The sequence below is a fragment of the Dermochelys coriacea genome, chromosome 17 (genome assembly GCF_009764565.3).
Source record: "Dermochelys coriacea isolate rDerCor1 chromosome 17, rDerCor1.pri.v4, whole genome shotgun sequence".
In the NCBI taxonomy this organism is placed as follows: domain Eukaryota; kingdom Metazoa; phylum Chordata; order Testudines; family Dermochelyidae; genus Dermochelys; species Dermochelys coriacea.
Genome location: NC_050084.1, coordinates 17908841 through 17928871, shown reverse-complemented (window position 1 = coordinate 17928871; position 20031 = coordinate 17908841). Strand labels below are relative to the sequence as shown.

Genomic DNA, 20031 nt, shown 5'->3' with positions numbered 1-20031 from the left:
CCAAATAAATATAACATTCATGATGAATTTACCTTAATCTCAGGAACTGTTATCCTTGTTTCTGGATTTTTATCCAGCATCTTTACAATCAGTTCTTTGAGCTCTTCACTTATCTGTGGCCTGATTAAAGAAAATACCAATATATGGTTAATAAGGAACTACAAACGACAATCTTATGCATAAAGCTTCTCGTAGTATTATTCTGTTAATTTGCTCCGTTTACAAGTACAGAATCCCCCCACCACCACAACTGCCAGAAAATTCAGACTGGGAAGTGAAAATCAATTCTTCTTAGGCCTTATGATCACTAATAAGGATAATGTACACCAGATTCTGCCTACAGACAAAGGGGTTGTACAGGAGCAAATAAAGGCATATCTAAAGATTGGGGGTTTTATAGCTATTCTGAGGGCAGAATCTGAGACAAGGAGGTATAAGTGACGGGCACATTCTAAACGGGGTTGTATAAGAGACACTAAATACATCGTTTTGCTTGTAGAAACATTATTATTAACAGCAATGTGTTGGAAAGAAATAGCCCTGTTTGATATTCAAATCCCAGGTTGAATTTGCAGGTTGTATTAATTGAAATGTTTCCACAAATGCTTATGAAAATTGATTTAAATTTAATATTTGTCTGAAGCTTTTGCAACCAAAATACTTCAGAACTTTGCCAGAAAAGGGTCAAAGAAGGGAAATAGTTTCAATTCCCAAGATAAGGGTCTTATAAAAAGTAAACAATCAACACAAACGGTAGCAAGAACAAAAGGAGTACTTGTGGCACCTTAGAGACTAACAAATTTATTAGAGCATAAGCTTTCGTGAGCTACAGCTCACTTCATTGGATGCATTATGCTCTAATAAATTTGTTAGTCTCTAAGGTGCCACAAGTACTCCTTTTCTTTTTGCGAATACAGACTAACACGGCTGCTACTCTGAAAGGTAGCAAGAACATTTGATTTTTTTATATAATTTTTCCTGGGTTTAATAATCTAGTCCCCAATCTTGTAAACCCCTCATCACACAAATGGTAGTTGCTCATGCAAGTTGTTCCCTTAAATGGATTACTATCAAAAGCGAAGGTCTGCATGATCAGTAGTATTAACAACAGAGGTAAGGACTTTTAAAAACAAAAATAATTTTTATGACTCGGCAAATGCTCTGAAATAAAATTACATTAGTGTGTGTTAGCACCATGATAGTTAGTTGATGATCTCTGTCAGCATTTCTGTCATAAACAATTTTCAGTGGTGCATATATTTGCTCAAAGCTGGAACTTGGCAATGTAAAATTTCACGCCAGGAGAACATTTCCCCTCCCATGAGAATGTATTTCAGTGTTCATGAATGTGACAGATTAAAAATGCTGGTGATAACCAGGCATAATGCCTCCCTCTCTCTCCTCTTCAAAAGCAAAAGGAAATAAACCAACCATATACAAATAAATTACATTCAAATCATAGGTTTCAGAGTAGCAGCCGTGTTAGTCTGTATTCGCAAAAAGAAAAGGAGTACTTGTGGCACCTTAGAGACTAACAAATTTATTAGAGCATAAGCTTCTAAGGTGCCACAAGTACTCCTTTTCTTTATTCAAATCATATTAAGGGACATACTACTGTGATGGATTTGGAGCTGCTCTGTAATAACTTATGAACACTGTATGTTGACCTGGTTATTGGGACATTTAGTGTATGAATATGTTGGTTTAGTTTAATAAGGGACTGTCGGGGAAAACAAAAGCAGGAAGGGCCACAATGGCTTAAAATAAGCCACTTCTCAGAAAACACTTATGAGTTGTTAAGAGACAATGCCAGAACTATTGGCCCTAAGGACTCTGGCTTGATCTCCTACTGAGCCTACAGGACTGGTCTGGACCAGAGGAGTAAATGCCTGGGAATTCATTGAGATTGGGAAGTAGTTGTTTGGGGGAACCAGACTCAGACACAGTAACATACTGGCCTGTCTAGGTTGCCATCAGTGGATGGGAACCCTTTAGGTCAGAAAGAAATGTTTTAAAATACTTTTGCTTTAAATACTTTGTTCTACTGTTAAAATAAACAACACTTTTGTTTCAAGAAGGCTGTCCTATCCCTGTTCACCACTGATCACAGACTGAGAGGAACTGCAGGTACCCTAGTTCAGCTGGATCTCGGGTGGGTGAGAACAGTTGATCCACAGATACTTTTCAGAGTAGCAGCTGTGTTAGTCTGTATTCGCAAAAAGAAAAAGGAGTACTTGTGGCACCTTAGAGACTAACCAATTTATTTGAGCATAAGCTTTCGTGAGCTACAGCTCACTTCATCGGAACAGTAGCTCACGAAAGCTTATGCTCAAATAAATTGGTTAGTCTCTAAGGTGCCACAAGTACTCCTTTTTCTTTCCACAGATACTGTAGTCCAGGGCCTGGTATAAGAACAGGACAATTGTGGCATTCCACTCCAGGAGAGGTAAAGGTCTGAGCCCTGAAAGAGGACAGAAGTGCAGCTAGCCCTGTAACTGTGATAGCTAGCAATTGTGAGAACAAAAAGGCCTGATTCTCACACTGAAACTCTTTAATACTGCTCTGGCTGTGTAAAGGGGTCATAAAGCAGTACTCTTTAAAACACCACAGTGGTGCCATGTGGGGGAGGATCAAGCTCAGACAATGGGAGGGACAGGAATGACCAGTAGAACACTGCCATTTTCTAGACTACCACTCACATGAAATTTTAGGCAGAGGGCCGGAAGGGGAAAAACCATGACATTCTTATAATAAGATCTGGGCTATAAAAGATACTAATACTGGAGCAGAAAGCAGTAGTCAGCAGGTCATAAATAAGTTGTCAGGGCTGCTAACACAATAGGTAGCTGAGATAAAGGTGAGATGGTGCTTTCTAAAAGGCCTAAGATCTGTCAGTGCAAAAGCAGTATTAATGTAATTTGTTAAAAAAAAAAAAAAAGACAGCACAATGGTCTGCTCTGATATTTTGCTAGGAGCCAGAAAGACTTCCAGGCAGATAAAGAAATAATGAAAAGTCATAAGGAAGGGCAAATGCATGGCAAATGCATTCTTCGTTGCAGACAAGCTCTGTGCGAAATTCATGCAGATCTGGCTAAGTTACTGTTGAAATTAATTGAATTATCCAGTTAATAAAAGATAAAAGATACTAATACTAGAGCAGAGAGCAGTAGTCAGCAGGTCATAAATAAGTTGTCAGGGCTGCTAACACAGTAGGTAGCTGAGATTCATAGATTCATAGATACTAAGGTCAGAAGGGACCATTCTGATCATCTAGTCCGACCTCCTGCACAGCGCAGGCCACAGAATCTCACCCACCCACTCCTATGAAAAACCTCACCCATGTCTGAGCTATTGAAGTCCTTAAATCATGGTTCAAAGACTTCAAGGAGCAGAGAAGCCTCCCTCAAGTCAACCATGCCCCATGCTACAGAGGAAGGCGAAAAACCTCCAGGGCCTCTCCAATCTGCCCTGGAGGAAAATTCCTTCCCGACCCCAAATATGGCAATCAGCTAAACCCTGAGCATATGGGCAAGATTCACCAGCCAGATACCCAGGAAAGAATTTTCTATAGTAACTCAGATCCCATCCATCTAATATCCCATCTCAGGGGATTTGGCCTATTTACCCTGAATATTTAAAGATCAATTACTTACCAAAATCCCATTATCCCATCATACCATCTCCTCCATAAACTTATCGAGTAGAATCTTAAAGCCAGATAGATCTTTTGCCCCCACTGCTTCCCTTGGAAGGCTATTCCAAAACTTCACTCCTCTGATGGTTAAAAACCTTCGTCTGATTTCAAGTCTAAACTTCCTGGTGGCCAGTTTATACCCATTTGTTCTTGTGTCCACATTGGTGCTGAGCTTAAATAATTCCTCTCCCTCTCCTGTATTTATCCCTCTGATATATTTATAGAGAGCAATCATATCTCCCCTCAACCTTCTTTTAGTTAGGCTAAACAAGCCAAGCTCCTTAAGTCTCCTTTCATAAGACAAGTTTTCCGTTCCTCGGATCATCCTAGTAGCCCTTCTCTGTACCTGCTCCAGTTTGAATTCATCCTTTTTAAACATGGGAGACCAGAACTGCACACAGTATTCTAGGTGAGGTCTCACCAGTGCCTTGTATAACGGTACTAAAACCTCCTTATCCCTACTGGAAATGCCTCTCCTGATGCATCCCGAAACCGCATTAGCTTTTTTCACAGCCATATCACATTGGCAGCTCATAGTCATCCTATGATCAACCAATACTCCAAGGTCCTTCTCCTCTTCCGTTACTTCTAATTGATGCGTCCCCAACTTATAGCTAAAATTCTTGTTATTAATCCCTAAATGCATAACCTTACACTTCTCACTATTAAATTTCATCCTATTAGGTGAGATGGTGCTTTTTAAAAGGCCTAAGATCTGTCAGTGAAAAAGCAGTATTAATATAATTTGTTAAAAAAAAAAAAAGACAGCACAATGGTCTGCTCTGATATTTTTCTAGGAGCCAGAAAGACTTCTAGGCAGATACAGAAATAATGAAAAGTCATAAGGAAGGTCAAATGCATGGCAGATGCATTCTTTGTTGCAGACAAACTCTGTGCGAAATTCATGCAGTTCTGGCTAAGTTACTGTTGAAATTAATTGAATTACCCAGTTAATAACAGAGAGAGGAAGGAAGGAAAAATGGCCATGCACCGGCTATTCACTGTGTCTATGCTAAACAAAATGCCTACCACTTACATCAGCACTTCTATGCACCATGTCAGAGGAGATGTGCAGGACACTCCGGGGCAATTCAAAGGGACAGTATGTGCACCAAAAAGGGGAAAATGGCTTCAATGTGTTTGGAACATATGTGTACAAACGTGTTTGCTTGTCTCCCATTAGAGACTCATGGAGTCTCCCTATTTCTCCCCTTTATTCCTCCATTTTAAAAGAATTCATGTCGTACTTGACAATTTTTTTAATGGAAGATTGCACAATACTTTGGAGTTCGTTAACACTGTTTCCCAATCAGCCAGGGTTATTGCTAAAGCATGGCACAGGGCTTCTTCTCAATTCAAACATGCAGCAGTACTGCTAACCACAACCATTGAGACAAGGCCTCAAATAATCACTAATGGGCTTAAAAACCATGAGATTTTAAATAACTTTGGGGACTTTTTAATTGCCTTCTGGACTTGGAGTAATTAGGGTTCATGTTTTCCAGCTTTTCCCCCCAACGAAGGGAGCTGGAAATGTTTTTATTTTTCTAAATGAAAACTAAGAATCTCGAATATTCCCAGGAGCTTAAAAGAACACCTAGTATCGTGAGATTCATGACAAAATAGTGAGAATTGTCAACATTGCATGCTACCTCCATTGTAGGTCAGAAAAAGAATGACTCAACTTTAGATCCCTATTAGAATCACACATATAATGGTTCTTGCACTCGTAATAGATTTCTGGACACAAATCCTTTACCAATTTGCAGTTAGTCCTGTATAATTTTTATTTAGTGTCAATTGTAACTTAACCCAAGATGAAATTATACCTAAATCAATTTTCTTAAATATCTAGCACAATGCACAGGAGTTTAGATGCATGATCCTCATTTATATGAACAGAGCTACATATCTACAGAAAATATTTACCCACTCTCTCTCGCCTAGGGGGAGCTGAAATATTGGAGCACAGAAAGTTACATTTCTTTCTTTAATTGTTCATAAAACAGAGATTGAGTTTCCATGGACCCTCTGTAAACAGAAATGTGTGTCTTTTGTAGCCATGGTAAAATGCCCCTATATATAGCTCGGTGCTAATTCTGTGGGAGGTCTGAATCAGTCCAGTGAGTTCTTGCTTAATATGCATCTCTCTGTTACCATCTTTATCAAATAAATGGATTTAGTTTAGACAGCAATCAACACACACTAACTTTTTCTCTCTCTTAACATCTTAATGAGCAGCAAGATTTTTTTAGACTGGGAGAATAGGTCAATGAGAATTCAAAATAAATCATGCAGTAAGAGTTACTGCTGAAGGACAGGGCTGAATGAAGAAAAGGTTTCTCAGCACAACCCAGTTAGCCCATTAAATGTTAATAACTTACCGTGGAGACAGATGGGAACAGTCACTTGTAAACTGACTGCTAACCCAAATATATGATGGGCAAATTGCCCAGGACCTGAGAGAGCAGAGACACGACTGTCTACATAAACAATTTTTTGCTGCAGCTCTGTTAAAACAAACATCCATCCAAAATCATGCAACAATGGCAACACAGAATGAATTACCTTAGTGTGTTCTGTCCATATTTGCAATGCCTTGGGCCTGATTATCTGTAATGGGCTGATGCCCTCAAATCTAGGGCCAGATTTTCAGAAAGGCTCAGCATCCACAATTGGAGCAAGATTTTCAAAAGAGTTCAGCTCCCCATGAGGCACTTAGATAAGTCAGCAGATTCTCAAAGGAGCTCACTTTGGGGTCTAAGAAGTTTTGATACTCTGGACCTTATTTGAGTGCCTAAATGGGAGCTTTCATAGTAGCAGCCGTGTTAGTCTGTATTCACAAAAAGAAAAGGAGTACTTGTGGCACCTTAGAGACTAACAAATTTATTAGAGCATAAGCTTTCGTGAGCTACACGAAAAGCTTATGCTTTTGCTCTAATACACGAAACTCCAGAAATTCTCTATCTGGATATTGGGCTGAGTTGGAAAAAATGCAGCTTTGGGTACCTCATCCAAAAGCAAATGGAGAAATAAATGAATCATCATCCAAAAGCCAGAGTTAAGGCCTGAAGCTGTGAAAGCGCAGAGAAGTGGCAGGTATGTTTACAGACGTTTTTAGCCCTGTCTACATGACAGACAGAGCCATGTTAAGTGGAACCAGGGACTGACAGACTCATTTGACAGTGGTACAAAACACATGGACCACATAACAGCATTTTTCCCACTACAACTGTGTGTTAATTTGGTTGGCTTGTATTCATCTGCCACACTGCACAACCCTGAGATCAACAGATCAATATTATTAAAGCCAGAAAGAACACTATGATCATGCTGTCTGTCTCCTGCATAGCACAAGCCATAGAATTTTAACCAGTAATTCTTATAGTTGAGGGAATTCATTATCATCATCATCATCATCAGTACATTCTGTGAAAATGCAGGCAGCTGTTTCATATAATCTTAGATCCTGGTGCCAAGGGTGGGGGTTAAAGTTAAAGTTGTTTTTCACATGGTGCATTGCACTTTTGAGATATCCTCCTGCACAGACGTGGGGCCTGATTCTCTCCTGCCTTGCATGTGGTGTAGTCATTTACAGCCTGTGTAAAGTGAGTGTGAAATGCTACCAATATCAGAATGAAAGCATTTTATACCCACTTTGCACAGGTGTATGTGACTACGCAAGATGCAAGACAGTGAATAATCAAGCCTGTGGGAGACAGAAGTACTAGTTAAACAGGTAACAGACACAGTGTTATTCCCCCCCCCCCCATTCATGTTTGAACTACGGCAGAACACTATTCAAGTGCAGTGCTGCAATAAGGAACACCCACATGGTTATGAATCATGTGTTTATCATGTTGCATATGTGGGATCAACCTTACTACATCCTAGTTACCAACTTAGTAAAAAATCCCCATCATAGTGTAGGTGAATATTCAGGAAGAGAGCTTTCCATACATCCAGTCCTTCAACAGCTTTATTTCATCCTTTGCAAGGCCAACCGTTATCCTCTAACACAATTCTCATTCCCAATTAATATTATGCACAGGAAGTATCAAAGGACGTAGCGTTACATTATTATCCAGTAGTACAGCTCTACTGTGTCCCACATCAAGCTAAGCCAGGGTCATGAGAGTATATCACTCAGACTTCTATTACCTCTGTTATCATAGGACTTTAGTAGAGGGTACTACTATTCTGATTCTTATGGGGTGGGGAGAGGGGGGTTGGTTCAGGATCAGACCCTGGAAAACTTACACTCGTGAGTGGTTACTAACACAAGTAATCCCATTGACTCAAATCAGAGTACTTGTGTGAAGAACTACCAGTGAGCACAAGAGGTTCACAACATGATTCATAAGTAACTTGATACAATTTGCAGTATTAAAGATATTTTCTACTGTAAATATAGAGAAGCAGAAGACAACAGAGCCAATAGTGAAGTAATCATTTATTTTTTTGTTCTGTGCTTGTACAGCACCTAGCACAATGGGGTTCTGGTCCAAAACTAGGCACTATAGTAATACAAATAATACATAATAATAAAAATAATATTTATCTTAGGTAAACCTGGCAATCATTTCAATTCCAACACTGCAGTACATGCAAAGGGAGAAGAAAAGGAAGAAATACTTTCTGTCCCTCGGCAGCATCTCAGCGGCTTAGATAGGGCACTGCTTCAACTAAGGGAGAATCAGAGGTTTTGATATTTTATTTTATTCTAGGAAGTTGAGATTTGATGTTCCATTTGGATCTTCTCATGTCTGTCTCTGGAAACATCACTGGCACACATGCCCTAGTACAATAATATTGCTTTGGCTGATTTTATGATGTCATAATGGGGTTACTGACAGAAGCCAGGAGTCTAATAAATCTGCAGACAGACTTTTCAGCCAGCTAGTTCAAGCTGACAGGAATAGAACAACTGATTTCTGTGGGTCAAGAGAACAGAGCCTTCACATGTATCCCCTGGGACTCATCCTTGTGAGCCTTCTGGGTCATGCTGCCTCTGCCCTTCCCCTAGAAAAAAAATACCCAAATATCCTGCACTCACTGGTACCAACATGACTCTCACAGGAGCTCCCACGATAGCCCCCCTCATATATTATTAACTATTAATTTTTAATCTGAGTCTCATTTGTACAGCAAATTTTTGGATGGTCATCAATGAGGGAAAAAACCCAACCCCATAGTTACAAACAGCATGAAACTACTCTCATTATTACTATAGGACACAAACAACAGGACAGCTGTAGATGTCACTATTTCACTGTACTATTGGGCATAACAGAACATATGTGGCCCACCCACTATTGCAGGGTGAAATTCCCATCTTGGAAAACATTCCTCTAGACTGATGCTATTATCCTGCTGGATTTGGCTTCCATGGGTTTCTTTGTTCTTCCAGCCTCTTGAATTACTGACTTCTTTAATATAGTCTTAAGTCAATTTATTTTCCCTTACTACTATTTAGTTGCATTAAGTGTTAGCTTCATTGGTCACAGAGTCCTAGATCTTAAGCTGTGATAAAAAAGGGACTATGAAAACCATTAGGGATGCCAGGGCTTGTGACACTTTCTTGGCACTGCCAAAGAGGCAGACTGCAGTTTCTAATCAATTGGGAATCCTGCTTCATCTCTTGTGTATCTCTATTTATTCTGCCTTTTTAGCAGGCAGAGTTAGTAGAATATCTTAACCCTGCAGCGCTCTACTAGAATACAAGGATCGAGATGAAGAATTCTGTTACAATGGCAGGTTTCACAGATAGATTGTAGCCATATGTGCTTCCAGCAGCTTCCTTCTGATTATCTCTCCATTTCTTCAAGAGTTTCCTTCTCTATACACAATCCTTATGGAAATTATGGCACCATGTACTGGTAGCCTCCATCACTGTATTACAGCTATTCACTAAAACCACTCACTTCACGGTAACACTATTAGCTTATCATAAGTGATGAGGGTAGTCAACTGCTGGATTTGGCTTCAAGAATAAATATCTTTCTTCAGCAAAATTTGTGAACATTGCACATAGTGCCACACTCTGGTTAACGGAGGCACCTGAGCTGAAGCCCCTTGTTTATAACTGAGAGGGCAGATTCCAGAGCATTCTCCATTCACTCCAAACCTTTGGAATATGCTTCCTCCTAAGGTTCACAACAGCCCGAGTTTTTCTGCATTCGGGACATGCTGCAAGGTCCACCTTTCTTCTCTTGTCTGTGAGATGGGTGTTGGACAAGGCTGGTGCTCTGGGGAGTGTATTGGGGTTGGTTCGATTCTGGTTTTTATATATATGTATGTTGTCATTAGGTTATCTGAGTTGATCTTGGGTAACTGATGTGGCTGTTTTATAGTGCATTTTTTAAGATTAAGGGTGCTATGAGCGTTGGAGGGTTATTCTTTTGTTAGACTTTGTAAAAACCCAAACAAGTAAATAAATAAATAAATAAATAAATATTTTTCCCTATGCTGATACCTCAGGCACTACCAAACCTTAGTCAAGTATCTTGTTTTGGTCTAGCACTGGAAAACCTTGTTTAGTCACTTAAGGCCAAAATTCTATCTTCACATATGTTGCACCCAGCTCCAGCTGACTTCAGTGAAAACTGCATGTGCTCATTTATGGCCAGAATTTGGCCAATGGAACTTCTCACTTTTACTAACAATAGCATGTAGAACAAGCAAAAGAAAAAAAGAACAGAGACAACACAATTTAAACAACATCCCCAAAGCCTCCAAAGGGAGGCTAACTCAGCTGGAGAGGAAAGATAGTTCGGTGGTTAAAGTGCTAGATTTTGGAGACCCAGGATTCAAGTCCCTGCTTTGCCACAGACGTCCTGTGTGACCCTGGGCAAGACACGTAGTCTCAGGCCTCTGTTTCCCATCTATAAAATAGGAACAAGCACTTCTCTACCTCACAAGAGTGTTGTGAAGATAAATACATTAAAGATGTATACAAATACATATTTATATTAAATACGCAATAAGATACTACAATAATGGGGGCCATAGGATAGACTGACAGGAAACCTCAGAACAAACAAATACACACATAAAACTCCACACAGAGTCAGCACGATAGCCACCTGTTATCATGTATGTTGCACAATTAATAACATTGCAGACGGCACTTTATTTTACAATAGTGCAGTAAAGTTTACTTACTCTTCTGGGAATTCCACCACCTTGTTCTTGATCTTGTTATGGAGAGCCAGAATGTATTCATCTATAAAAGGGCACTACAAAACAAATCAATGATTTTTCAGCTGTTAGGCATCTCAAGTGTTTAGCAATTGCCATTCAGATATACTTTTGTTACATGTTTCTTCTGAATTTGACCCAGAAGATACATGCAGGGTATGTTAGTAAAATCTCCCCACCTCTCACAAGCAGAGTTATGCCTTACTTAAAAAGTTAAATGCAGAGATTTTAAAAGAGCAGGGTTGCCCAGTGAATGCAGCACTAGAGTGAGACTCAAGAGATCTGGGTTCTATTCTGGACTCTGCCACTGACCTGCTGGGTGACCATGGGCAGTCATTTTGTCTCTCTGTGCCTCAGTTTACCCATCTGTAAAATGGGGGTAACAATACTGGCCTTCTTTGTAAAGCACTTTAAGATCTACTGATGAAAAACTTTGTATAAGTGTTAGGTATTATTGTTTACCATACAAGGGTAATTAAGAAATTCATCTCCAAAATGAATAGTGGAGATTCACCAGTCTGAGAACAAAGATGAAGCAAGAAAATTACCCAAGGCCAGGGGATGGAATCCAATCAACCGTGCACACATGCAACTTGCATCAACGCCGCGGGTTACCACATAGCCCCTATTCCAGTCTATGGAATGTGCCTGCTGCTGATTTAGACTTCTAGATAACAATTACTGGATTTGTGTAAGCACAGATCCAATGGTTCCATTCCTACCCCTCTCCCCTCAATGCTCTCCTATACACCAGTTTATCTGGAGCTGGTGGGAAACCCTCATTCATAGCACACAGACAGGGGTGTAGCCTCCATGTGGTGTTGCTCTGTCAGCCAGTGCCATGCAGGGCTACCATGGGGATTTTTGGTCAGGAGGACGTTGCACGGAGCCTCCACAAGTAGGCGAATTCCACTCAATAGAATATATGGGTATATTTTTATATGATACATGGAAAATTGCTTCCTTCTTTAGTTGCCTGCTGTGATGTCAGTTCATAGTTCTGGGGCCTCCTATGACAGCTAGTCATAACACACTCCCCCTGACTGTATTGTCTGTTTGCAATGTCACTGACTTTTGCAGGTGAAGCAGAATCTTGAGCTTCAAGTCTTCACAGGTAAGCGAAGCAGGACCCAGCTTTCAAATATATTACGTTTTAAGGATGACATTTACTTGGGAGACTGTTCACGATCTAGGATCTTAAACAGATTTAAAAATGCTTCACAGAACAGCTTTACAGATCTTGGGCACTAACCACCTATATGATGCCTAAAATAGTCTTCTTCAATCCCTTTTTACATTTTCTGTGCTAAATTCAGATACATGAGCTCAGTGCACATTTGTTTTTAATGCAACTTTTTCCAGTTGATTGATATATGCCTAAATTCTGGTTCTTCCTATCTGAGCACCATGGGCAGGTGGGCGGGAGCAGAGCTGTTGTGACTGACTGGCCTTTACTTGAGCTACTCTGCTTGCAGAAAACCTCAAGGGGGCAGAGCATGCAGCAGTGCTCCTTACAGCTGGTCCAAAGACAGTAGTGTGAACATCTGTTTCTGGTGGGATAGGGGATGGTTTTCTGGCCTTGTCCCCTGAACCGCCTAGCCAAGGCAAGTTATAAATGAAGGGAAATGAGTGCACAGTATTTACTGCAAGGCCAACTGTATGGGGGTTTCTTGGAACAGAACAGTTCATTGGTTTTATTTACCTTACCTCTTCCAGTCTTCTCCATGCCGTAACACATGGGGAAATGATATCACCAGGGGGCAAAATCCTGAGAGATGCACACTCAACTTCAACTATCTTCAGGATTTGGTGCAAATAATTTATTTTAGAAATAGCCCAGTGCGCAGTTATCATAACTAATAAAATATCCTGAATTAGTTAAACCAATCACAACTGTAACAAAACTATTTGTTCCTTTATGTTTTAGCCCAGTCAATTATAGCCATATCAGCTACAAAGCCTTGAAACTGTGCAGTGTGATTTGTGGGGCCCTGCATGATCTTGGGAGGATCCTACAAAACCATAACATTTTTTTGCTCATGCAGCAAATTACCATAACCTGTACAGGTCTATCAGCTGACCGACAGCATACTATCTGGATCATTTAAAGCACTTTAGAGCAGCTTTTGTATCAAACTCATACTTCTCTCCACATGTTCTGCATGATTTGTTTCTAAATCTAGGAAATATTTGGGGGAGGGAGTCAATATTATTGCCACTGGTGCCAATCTGGGCACTGATGTAAGCTATGGTGCAGACCTGTGAATTTTTATGCATGGATGTCACCTTTATTCACCCACTGACTTCATTAGGACTATTTGGGAGAATGAGAGCTTTCAGATTCAAGCTCTTTGTTTATTATTTTTCACCTATTTGTGGGAGAATCAGTCTAATGATAACCAAGCCACAGCTCCTATATAAAATTCAATTGTTCAACAGTCATCTTACCTTCCCATATACAAAGCAATACAAAGTAATTCCCATGGCCCATACATCAAGTGCCTGAAAGAAAGCAATTGCACTTCGTAAATTAGGTCAGCTAGATACATTTTAGATCAGCCAGTTATTTTCTCATACATAAAAATAAACTCTTTTTCATTAGGAACCCAATTTTATAGATACTGAACAATGTAATTAGATAGATACATTGCTATATGCACACAAAGAAGTCTGCAAACCACCTAGCACACTTTGACCGCTATTGGCCAGATTCTGCCAGCCTTAATCATATCCAGTAGTTCCTCACTGTACAAACAATCCCATTCATTTCAATCAGACTACTTGTGGAGGAAGACACTACTTAACATGACGAAGCCTGGCAGAAATCTGACCTACACAAACAATAATGGATCAAAACCTGAAGTCTCACTCAGGCAAAACTCCCACTGGAGTCTATGGGAGTTTTTTCTTGAGTAAAACAGTTAGGACCTCAGGATTTGACTCAATAATAAAAGAAAAATTCTTCTTTATTTTACCTGGCCTGTGAACAGAGAGACACCGATGAGGATGGTTTGGAAACCACCCTTCTTTTCATGTTCCCCAGGTCCTAAAACTCAGACTAATTAGTGGTGATCGAAGACCTACCTTTCCACTAAAGCTTTTGCCAGAATCTGAAATCGCCTCTGGAGCCATGAAGGCTGGTGTTCCGGCAGTACTGGAAAGCTGGGCGTCATTCCCTTCAAACTGATTACTGACTCCAAAATCAGCTATTTTGACATGCCCATCATCTCCCAAGAGCAGGTTGGAAGGCTTGATGTCCCGGTGAATGATCTTCTGATAATGCACTGTAAACAGATGGGAACATGCTCTTCAAAAACTACCCGGCACATCCGGAAGAAACCACAATATAGAACAGCTAAAATGTTAGCTAATGCCTAGGCCAATACATCAGACTTTAGAAGGCCAAGGGCTTCACCATACTTTCTAAAATAGTTGTTGACCCACTATTGTTTTGCAGTGTGCGTCGTTCAACCCCCTTGGGGAGATAAAAAAATATTTTTCCCTTGCTGAGCTTAGTATTTTTGAAGCTTTCTCTTAAATTTTGAATGGCCATAAAATCAACATGGGTGGTTGTATTAAAAATGACAGCAACCTTAATTTAAATGGTGTAAATTAGTCAAAGCATTTTTATTTATACATGTCATCCCTTATACCAGCACAGCCCGGGGACCAGTGATTGCCAGAGGACTACTGTTCTGTGCATAAAAGGAGGACTTTAGTCCCCAGAGTAGGATGGTGAGTGGAAATGGAGGACAGTCACATTTCAAGAGGGACTGGGATTGGCAAGGGACCAGGAATACAAGCCTGGGCTGGGTTGCTGCTAGGTGAACAACATAACCTCATCGAGTAATGCTGGTCACTCTAGGGTTAATAGAGCTGCTTTCTACAACTCTGCCTGCCTGTTGTGTCATTGGGGAGTAGAGGGTGCTGAGGCTTATGGGGGCTTCTGAAGTGTGCTGGGGGATCCTGGGGATGAGTGAGGGTGGTGAAACTCATAAGTGGCTGGAGCAGCTGCCTGCAGAAACAGGGAGCCCAGGGCCCATATCAGGCGCCTCTCCATCAAGATGCAGCATTCTGTGGTAGGAGTGTCAAATGCGTGTCACCTGAGATGCAGCCGGGGCTGTCAATCTGGCACTTTTCGCCAGCACTGAACAAACGTTAAGGGAAAAATCAAACTGATAAAGGTAATTAACCAAAGTGAGTGGACACAGCCCCAGAGATCTTAATACCCAGGGAGAGGGAGTTTTGCTGTTGAAGAAGGAAATAATTAGTCAAGGCTTGCAGATGGTGAAAAGCTTTACTCCATCTACTAGCCCCAAATGAATCCACAGGACTGCTCATGTGAGTAAAGGTTTGTGAGATGCAGCCCCTGGGTTCCATTTTTTAGATGTTTATCTCAAAATTGCAATTCTACTTGGCTAATCTACATAGCATTAGACCCCCACACAGAATGAAACATGCCCACACGAGAAGACTGAAAGATTGAGGGGGCTAAGCTAGCATCCTTGTGCCAAGGGGAACTGACACATCAGAAAAAAAAACAGTGAACATTTTCAGTTTGAAAGAGGCTGTTTTAAACCTGAGTGATAATCAGATTGTTGATTCCAGAACTCTGGAGAATAACCACCATGCTCTAGGTGTGTCATAAACAGGAACCTTTGAAAGAGACACAGAATGTTTTATTCTAAAAGAGAATAAAATGAAAGAAAAAAATATTCCAACCTTGAAAATAACGATCACTCTCATGTTCAGAAATGTGGCCTTACAAGCTATTGTCATAGGAACCCTTTTATAGCAAAGTCATGTTTGAAACCGACTTCCATTCTGAAATGTTACAATAGGAAAGATTGCAATTATGATTAGATTGAATGAATGAACTGCTTCCTGGGCAAGTGAGAATGGACTCTTAAGTCTTAACTGGTTTATAGCACTCCCAAATATCAGATCCAGCTGAATTATATAAGGTTGAAAAGTTCATCATTGTAGATCACGAGGTCAAGAGATAGCCTTACAACAAATTCACTAACTGGTTTGCAGTTTATCCTGGGGGCAATACTGTTGTGGTAAGAAAAGGAATTTCTATGTCCTGGAGTAAAGGGGAAGAAGGAAATTATAAAAAGATTTATTGTATAGCAATATCGTGACAGCAGTATTCAATTTAAACAAGAACTTTCAGAAAAGGTTATCTGAAATGTCGCTGTCATCTAAAGCAAAGTGTTATATAAGCACTTGAATGGCATACAATGATCTAAGAGGTTTCTTTGTATGATACTATGTGTTTACCCAGTATCATTGTGCATCTGTTTGAGTAGTGAACAGATTCTTTTAGTAAATATTCTTCAAGAGCTAATCTAGAGGCATAATGGATCAATTCCCAGACAAATGCTCACAGGATAGTGCTAAGAAACGTCAGTGGTCATTCTGTCCCAGATTTGCTGTTGCTGTGCAGTTATATCGTGATGTGAATCAGTTAACTCTGTGAGAGGCTGACTAGACAATTTGGGTAAACACCAAACACCCTATGACAACAGTAATTATTATCAGACATCTGCTGCATAGCAAACCTATTGATGAGCTGACATTTCATTATGGTAATGCAAGAAACAAAATGAGACTGCAGTTTCCCTTCAGAAAATGATTAGATGCCTTTCATGCAGGTGTAAAATATAAGGTTCTTAAAGAATAAGCCAGAGGGCTCAGATTCCTAACACATTTTTGCAAGAAAAATACAGGCCATGACATATAGGTCATATTAATTCAGCTGTGGAATTAAAGCCTATAGAAATCGATAGAACTTTACACCAGGGGAAAATTTAGTCCAGGATTTTTATTCTTTCATCCATAAAACAAAGTAAAACGTGATTCCAAGTCAAATAAATATTTATATTTCAAAATACAAAACTTGCCTTTGTGAAATAAAACTTGCCTTTGTGAAATCTAATAAAAAGATAGTAAACACAAGCTCTTTGGTGTAGAAACTGTTGTTGATGATTTGTTTGTACAGCACTCAGCACAATTAGGCCCTGATCTGGGTAGGCTCTGGGTGTAATCACAATATAAAATGTTAAATAATAAGTACTCCAAATAAACACATAATAAATTGTACCTGGGATCAAGTTCACTAAACTACAGGACTCATAAGTGTACATGGTTCACAAGTCATTATGTTCAAGTATTGCAAATGAGTATTATTTATTTATTAGTATTATAGTAATAGATAGAGAACACAACTGGTATTAGGGTCCCATTGTGTCAGGCACTATACAAACATGGTGAGAGATAGTCCTTCCCTTGTAGAGCTTACATGCTTAGGAGCCTTAGTCAAAATTTGACTTACAATCTAAATAGAGAAGACACTGAAAGCAGGTGGGGAAACAAGCATAAAGGTGAAGTGACTTGCCCAATGTCAAATGGCTGGTCAATGGCCAATCCAGGTCTCCTGAGCACCAACCCAGGGTCATATTCACTGATTCTCTAATAGTAGTAACCAGAGGCACCAACTTTGGGATTTTCCCAGGCCCCACCCCTGCTCCTCCCCTTCCCTCAAGCCCCTTCCTGCCCCCACCCCACCTCTTCCCATCCTCTCCCCTTGCCTCTTCCTGCCCTTGCTCCTCCCTCTTTCCCCCAGTGCCTCCTGCATGCCGCTGAACAGCTGATCGAGGTGGGTGGGAGGAGCTGGGAGGAGCTGATCAGCAGGTGGGAGGAGCTGGGGAGGAGGGGAAGGAGCTGATCCATGGGGCTGCTGATGGGGCTGCCAGTGGGTGCTGAGTACCCACTGTTTTTTTCCCATGGGTGCTCCAGCCCTGGAGCACTCATGGAGTCAGTGCCTATGGTAATAACAGCACTATACCAGTTAATTCAAAGATATTTAAACTACTACCCCCATCTTCTCCCCTACACAACCTCCTGTTACATATGCAAAAGCCATACTGATGAGAAAAAGAAATGAGAATAGAATCATTTCTAAATATTGCGGGCCAAATTCCCTGCTGATGTAAATGGGAGGAACTCTGTTCACTTCAGTTGTGTGTTTCTTATTTACAAAAATTGATAATTTGGTGCTGAACTGCTAGTCAGAAGAACACCCCCTCTAATTACTTATATTAAGTAATAAAACGACCTAGAGGTGAGCCTACAATCAAAGAAATCTGTCCTCAGTTCTAGTGTGGGCCATGTATAGTTTTTCCATCCTGAAGAGTTTGCAACATTATTTCAAACACAGGGAGAGCTCTGCAAACCCATTCCGAGGTGGAGCTAGTTCTTCAAAGAAATCTCAATGGAGCAAACAGAGCTGTTAGTCCCAGGTCTCACATTATTGTGAAATGCATTTGGTACATATGGTGCTGTGTAAGGAACAATAAAATATAGTTCCATAGGATTTGACTGTAGTCAGTGAAAACAACTCCAGTGATTTCTGGTCCTATGAAAAGAACCAAGAACTATTTATCCATACAACATAAAGAAACATCAGATTTTAAATAATTTCCCAGCAAACTAGCTTTGGAAATAAGAGAATTCAAGATCTCTCATGAATGAAACAAAAGTGACTTGCTAATTCCAATTAGAAAGGGGACGAAGCTGCAAACTTTGGATTCAGGTCCGAAATTCTGTAAAGTACGGGAGCATTTAGCTTGGGCCATCTCCAGTTTTAATAGAGACCATAATAAAACTCTAAAACTGATTGTGATTGCTGACTCATATGACTATATAGTGCAAACAAATTGGAGACAAATAATATGAGCCAACAGTCATCTACTGTATCAGCTGATTAGCTGAAAGCAAAACATAAGACACCTGTTTTCTTAAAGTAATGAATATCAAAACAACCACTCGTGATGTAGGTGGTAACCATGCTGAAGACCAACCTAATTTCCCCAATACTTTCTCCCTACTGTTACTGACACCTTCTTGTCAACTGTCTGTAATGGCAGGTTTCAGAGTAGCAACCATGTTAGTCTGTATTTGCAAAAAGAAAAGGAGTACTTGTGGCACCTTAGAGACTAACAAATTTATTTGAGCATAAGCTTTCGTGAGCTACAGCTCACTTCATCGGATGCATTCAGTGAAAAATACATTGGGGAGTTTTATATACATAGAGAACATGAAACAATGGGTGTTACCATACACACTGTAAAGAGATTTCAGAGTAGCAGCCGTGTTAGTCTGTATTCGCAAAAAGAAAAGGAGTACTTGTGGCACCTTAGAGACTAACAAATTTATTAGAGCATAAGCTTTCGTGAGCTACAGCTCACTTCATCGGATGCATTTGGTGGAAAAAACAGAGGAGAGATTTATATACACACACACAGAGAACATGAAACAATGGGTTTATCATACACACTGTAAGGAGAGTGATCACTTAAGATAAGCCATCACCAACAGCAGGGGGGGGAAGGAGGAAAACCTTTCATGGTGACAAGCAGGTAGGCTAATTCCAGCAGTTAACAAGAATATCAGAGGAACAGTGGGGGGTGGGGTGGGAGGGAGAAATACCATGGGGAAATAGTTTTACTTTGTGTAATGACTCATCCATTCCCAGTCTCTATTCAAGCCTAAGTTAATTGTATCCAGTTTGCAAATTAATTCCAATTCAGCAGTCTCTCGTTGGAGTCTGTTTTTGAAGCTTTTTTGTTGAAGTATAGCCACTCTTAGGTCTGTGATCGAGTGACCAGAGAGATTGAAGTGTTCTCCAACTGGTTTTTGAATGTTATAATTCTTGACGTCTGATTTGTGTCCATTCATTCTTTTACGTAGAGACTGTCCAGTTTGGCCAATGTACATGGCAGAGGGGCATTGCTGGCACAAAGGAGGTGCTGTCGTCATCATGAATAGGTCGGAGTATGAACAAGAGGCTACTAGGCAGCTCTCCAACACCACTTTCTACAAGCCATTACCCTCTGATCCCACTGAGAGTTACCAAAAGAAACTACAGCATTTGCTCAAGAAACTCCCTGAAAAAGCACAAGAACAAATCCGCACAGACACACCCCTGGAGCCAGGACCTGGGGTATTCTATCTGCTACCCAAGATCCATAAACCTGGAAATCCTGGACGCCCCATCATCTCAGGCATTGGCACCCTGACAGCAGGATTGTCTGGCTATGTAGATTCCCTCCTCAGGCCCTTCGTTACCAGCA

General features: G+C 40.4%; 1 protein-coding gene across 5 annotated transcripts in view; it reads right to left on the bottom strand.

Annotated features, from left to right (window-relative positions):
* The window catches only part of CAMKK1 (calcium/calmodulin dependent protein kinase kinase 1), a 199420-nt gene that overhangs the window by 21143 nt on the left and 158246 nt on the right, over positions 1 to 20031 (bottom strand). For all 5 annotated transcript variants that reach the window (XM_038375692.2, XM_043499312.1, XM_038375694.2 and 2 more), the window contains 4 exons: positions 13979 to 14178; positions 13343 to 13396; positions 10859 to 10932; positions 33 to 120 (listed from right to left, as the gene is read on the bottom strand). In XM_038375692.2, the coding sequence (XP_038231620.1) occupies positions 33 to 120; positions 10859 to 10932; positions 13343 to 13396; positions 13979 to 14178 (416 nt within the window). The remainder of the gene's footprint in view (positions 1 to 32; positions 121 to 10858; positions 10933 to 13342; positions 13397 to 13978; positions 14179 to 20031) is intronic.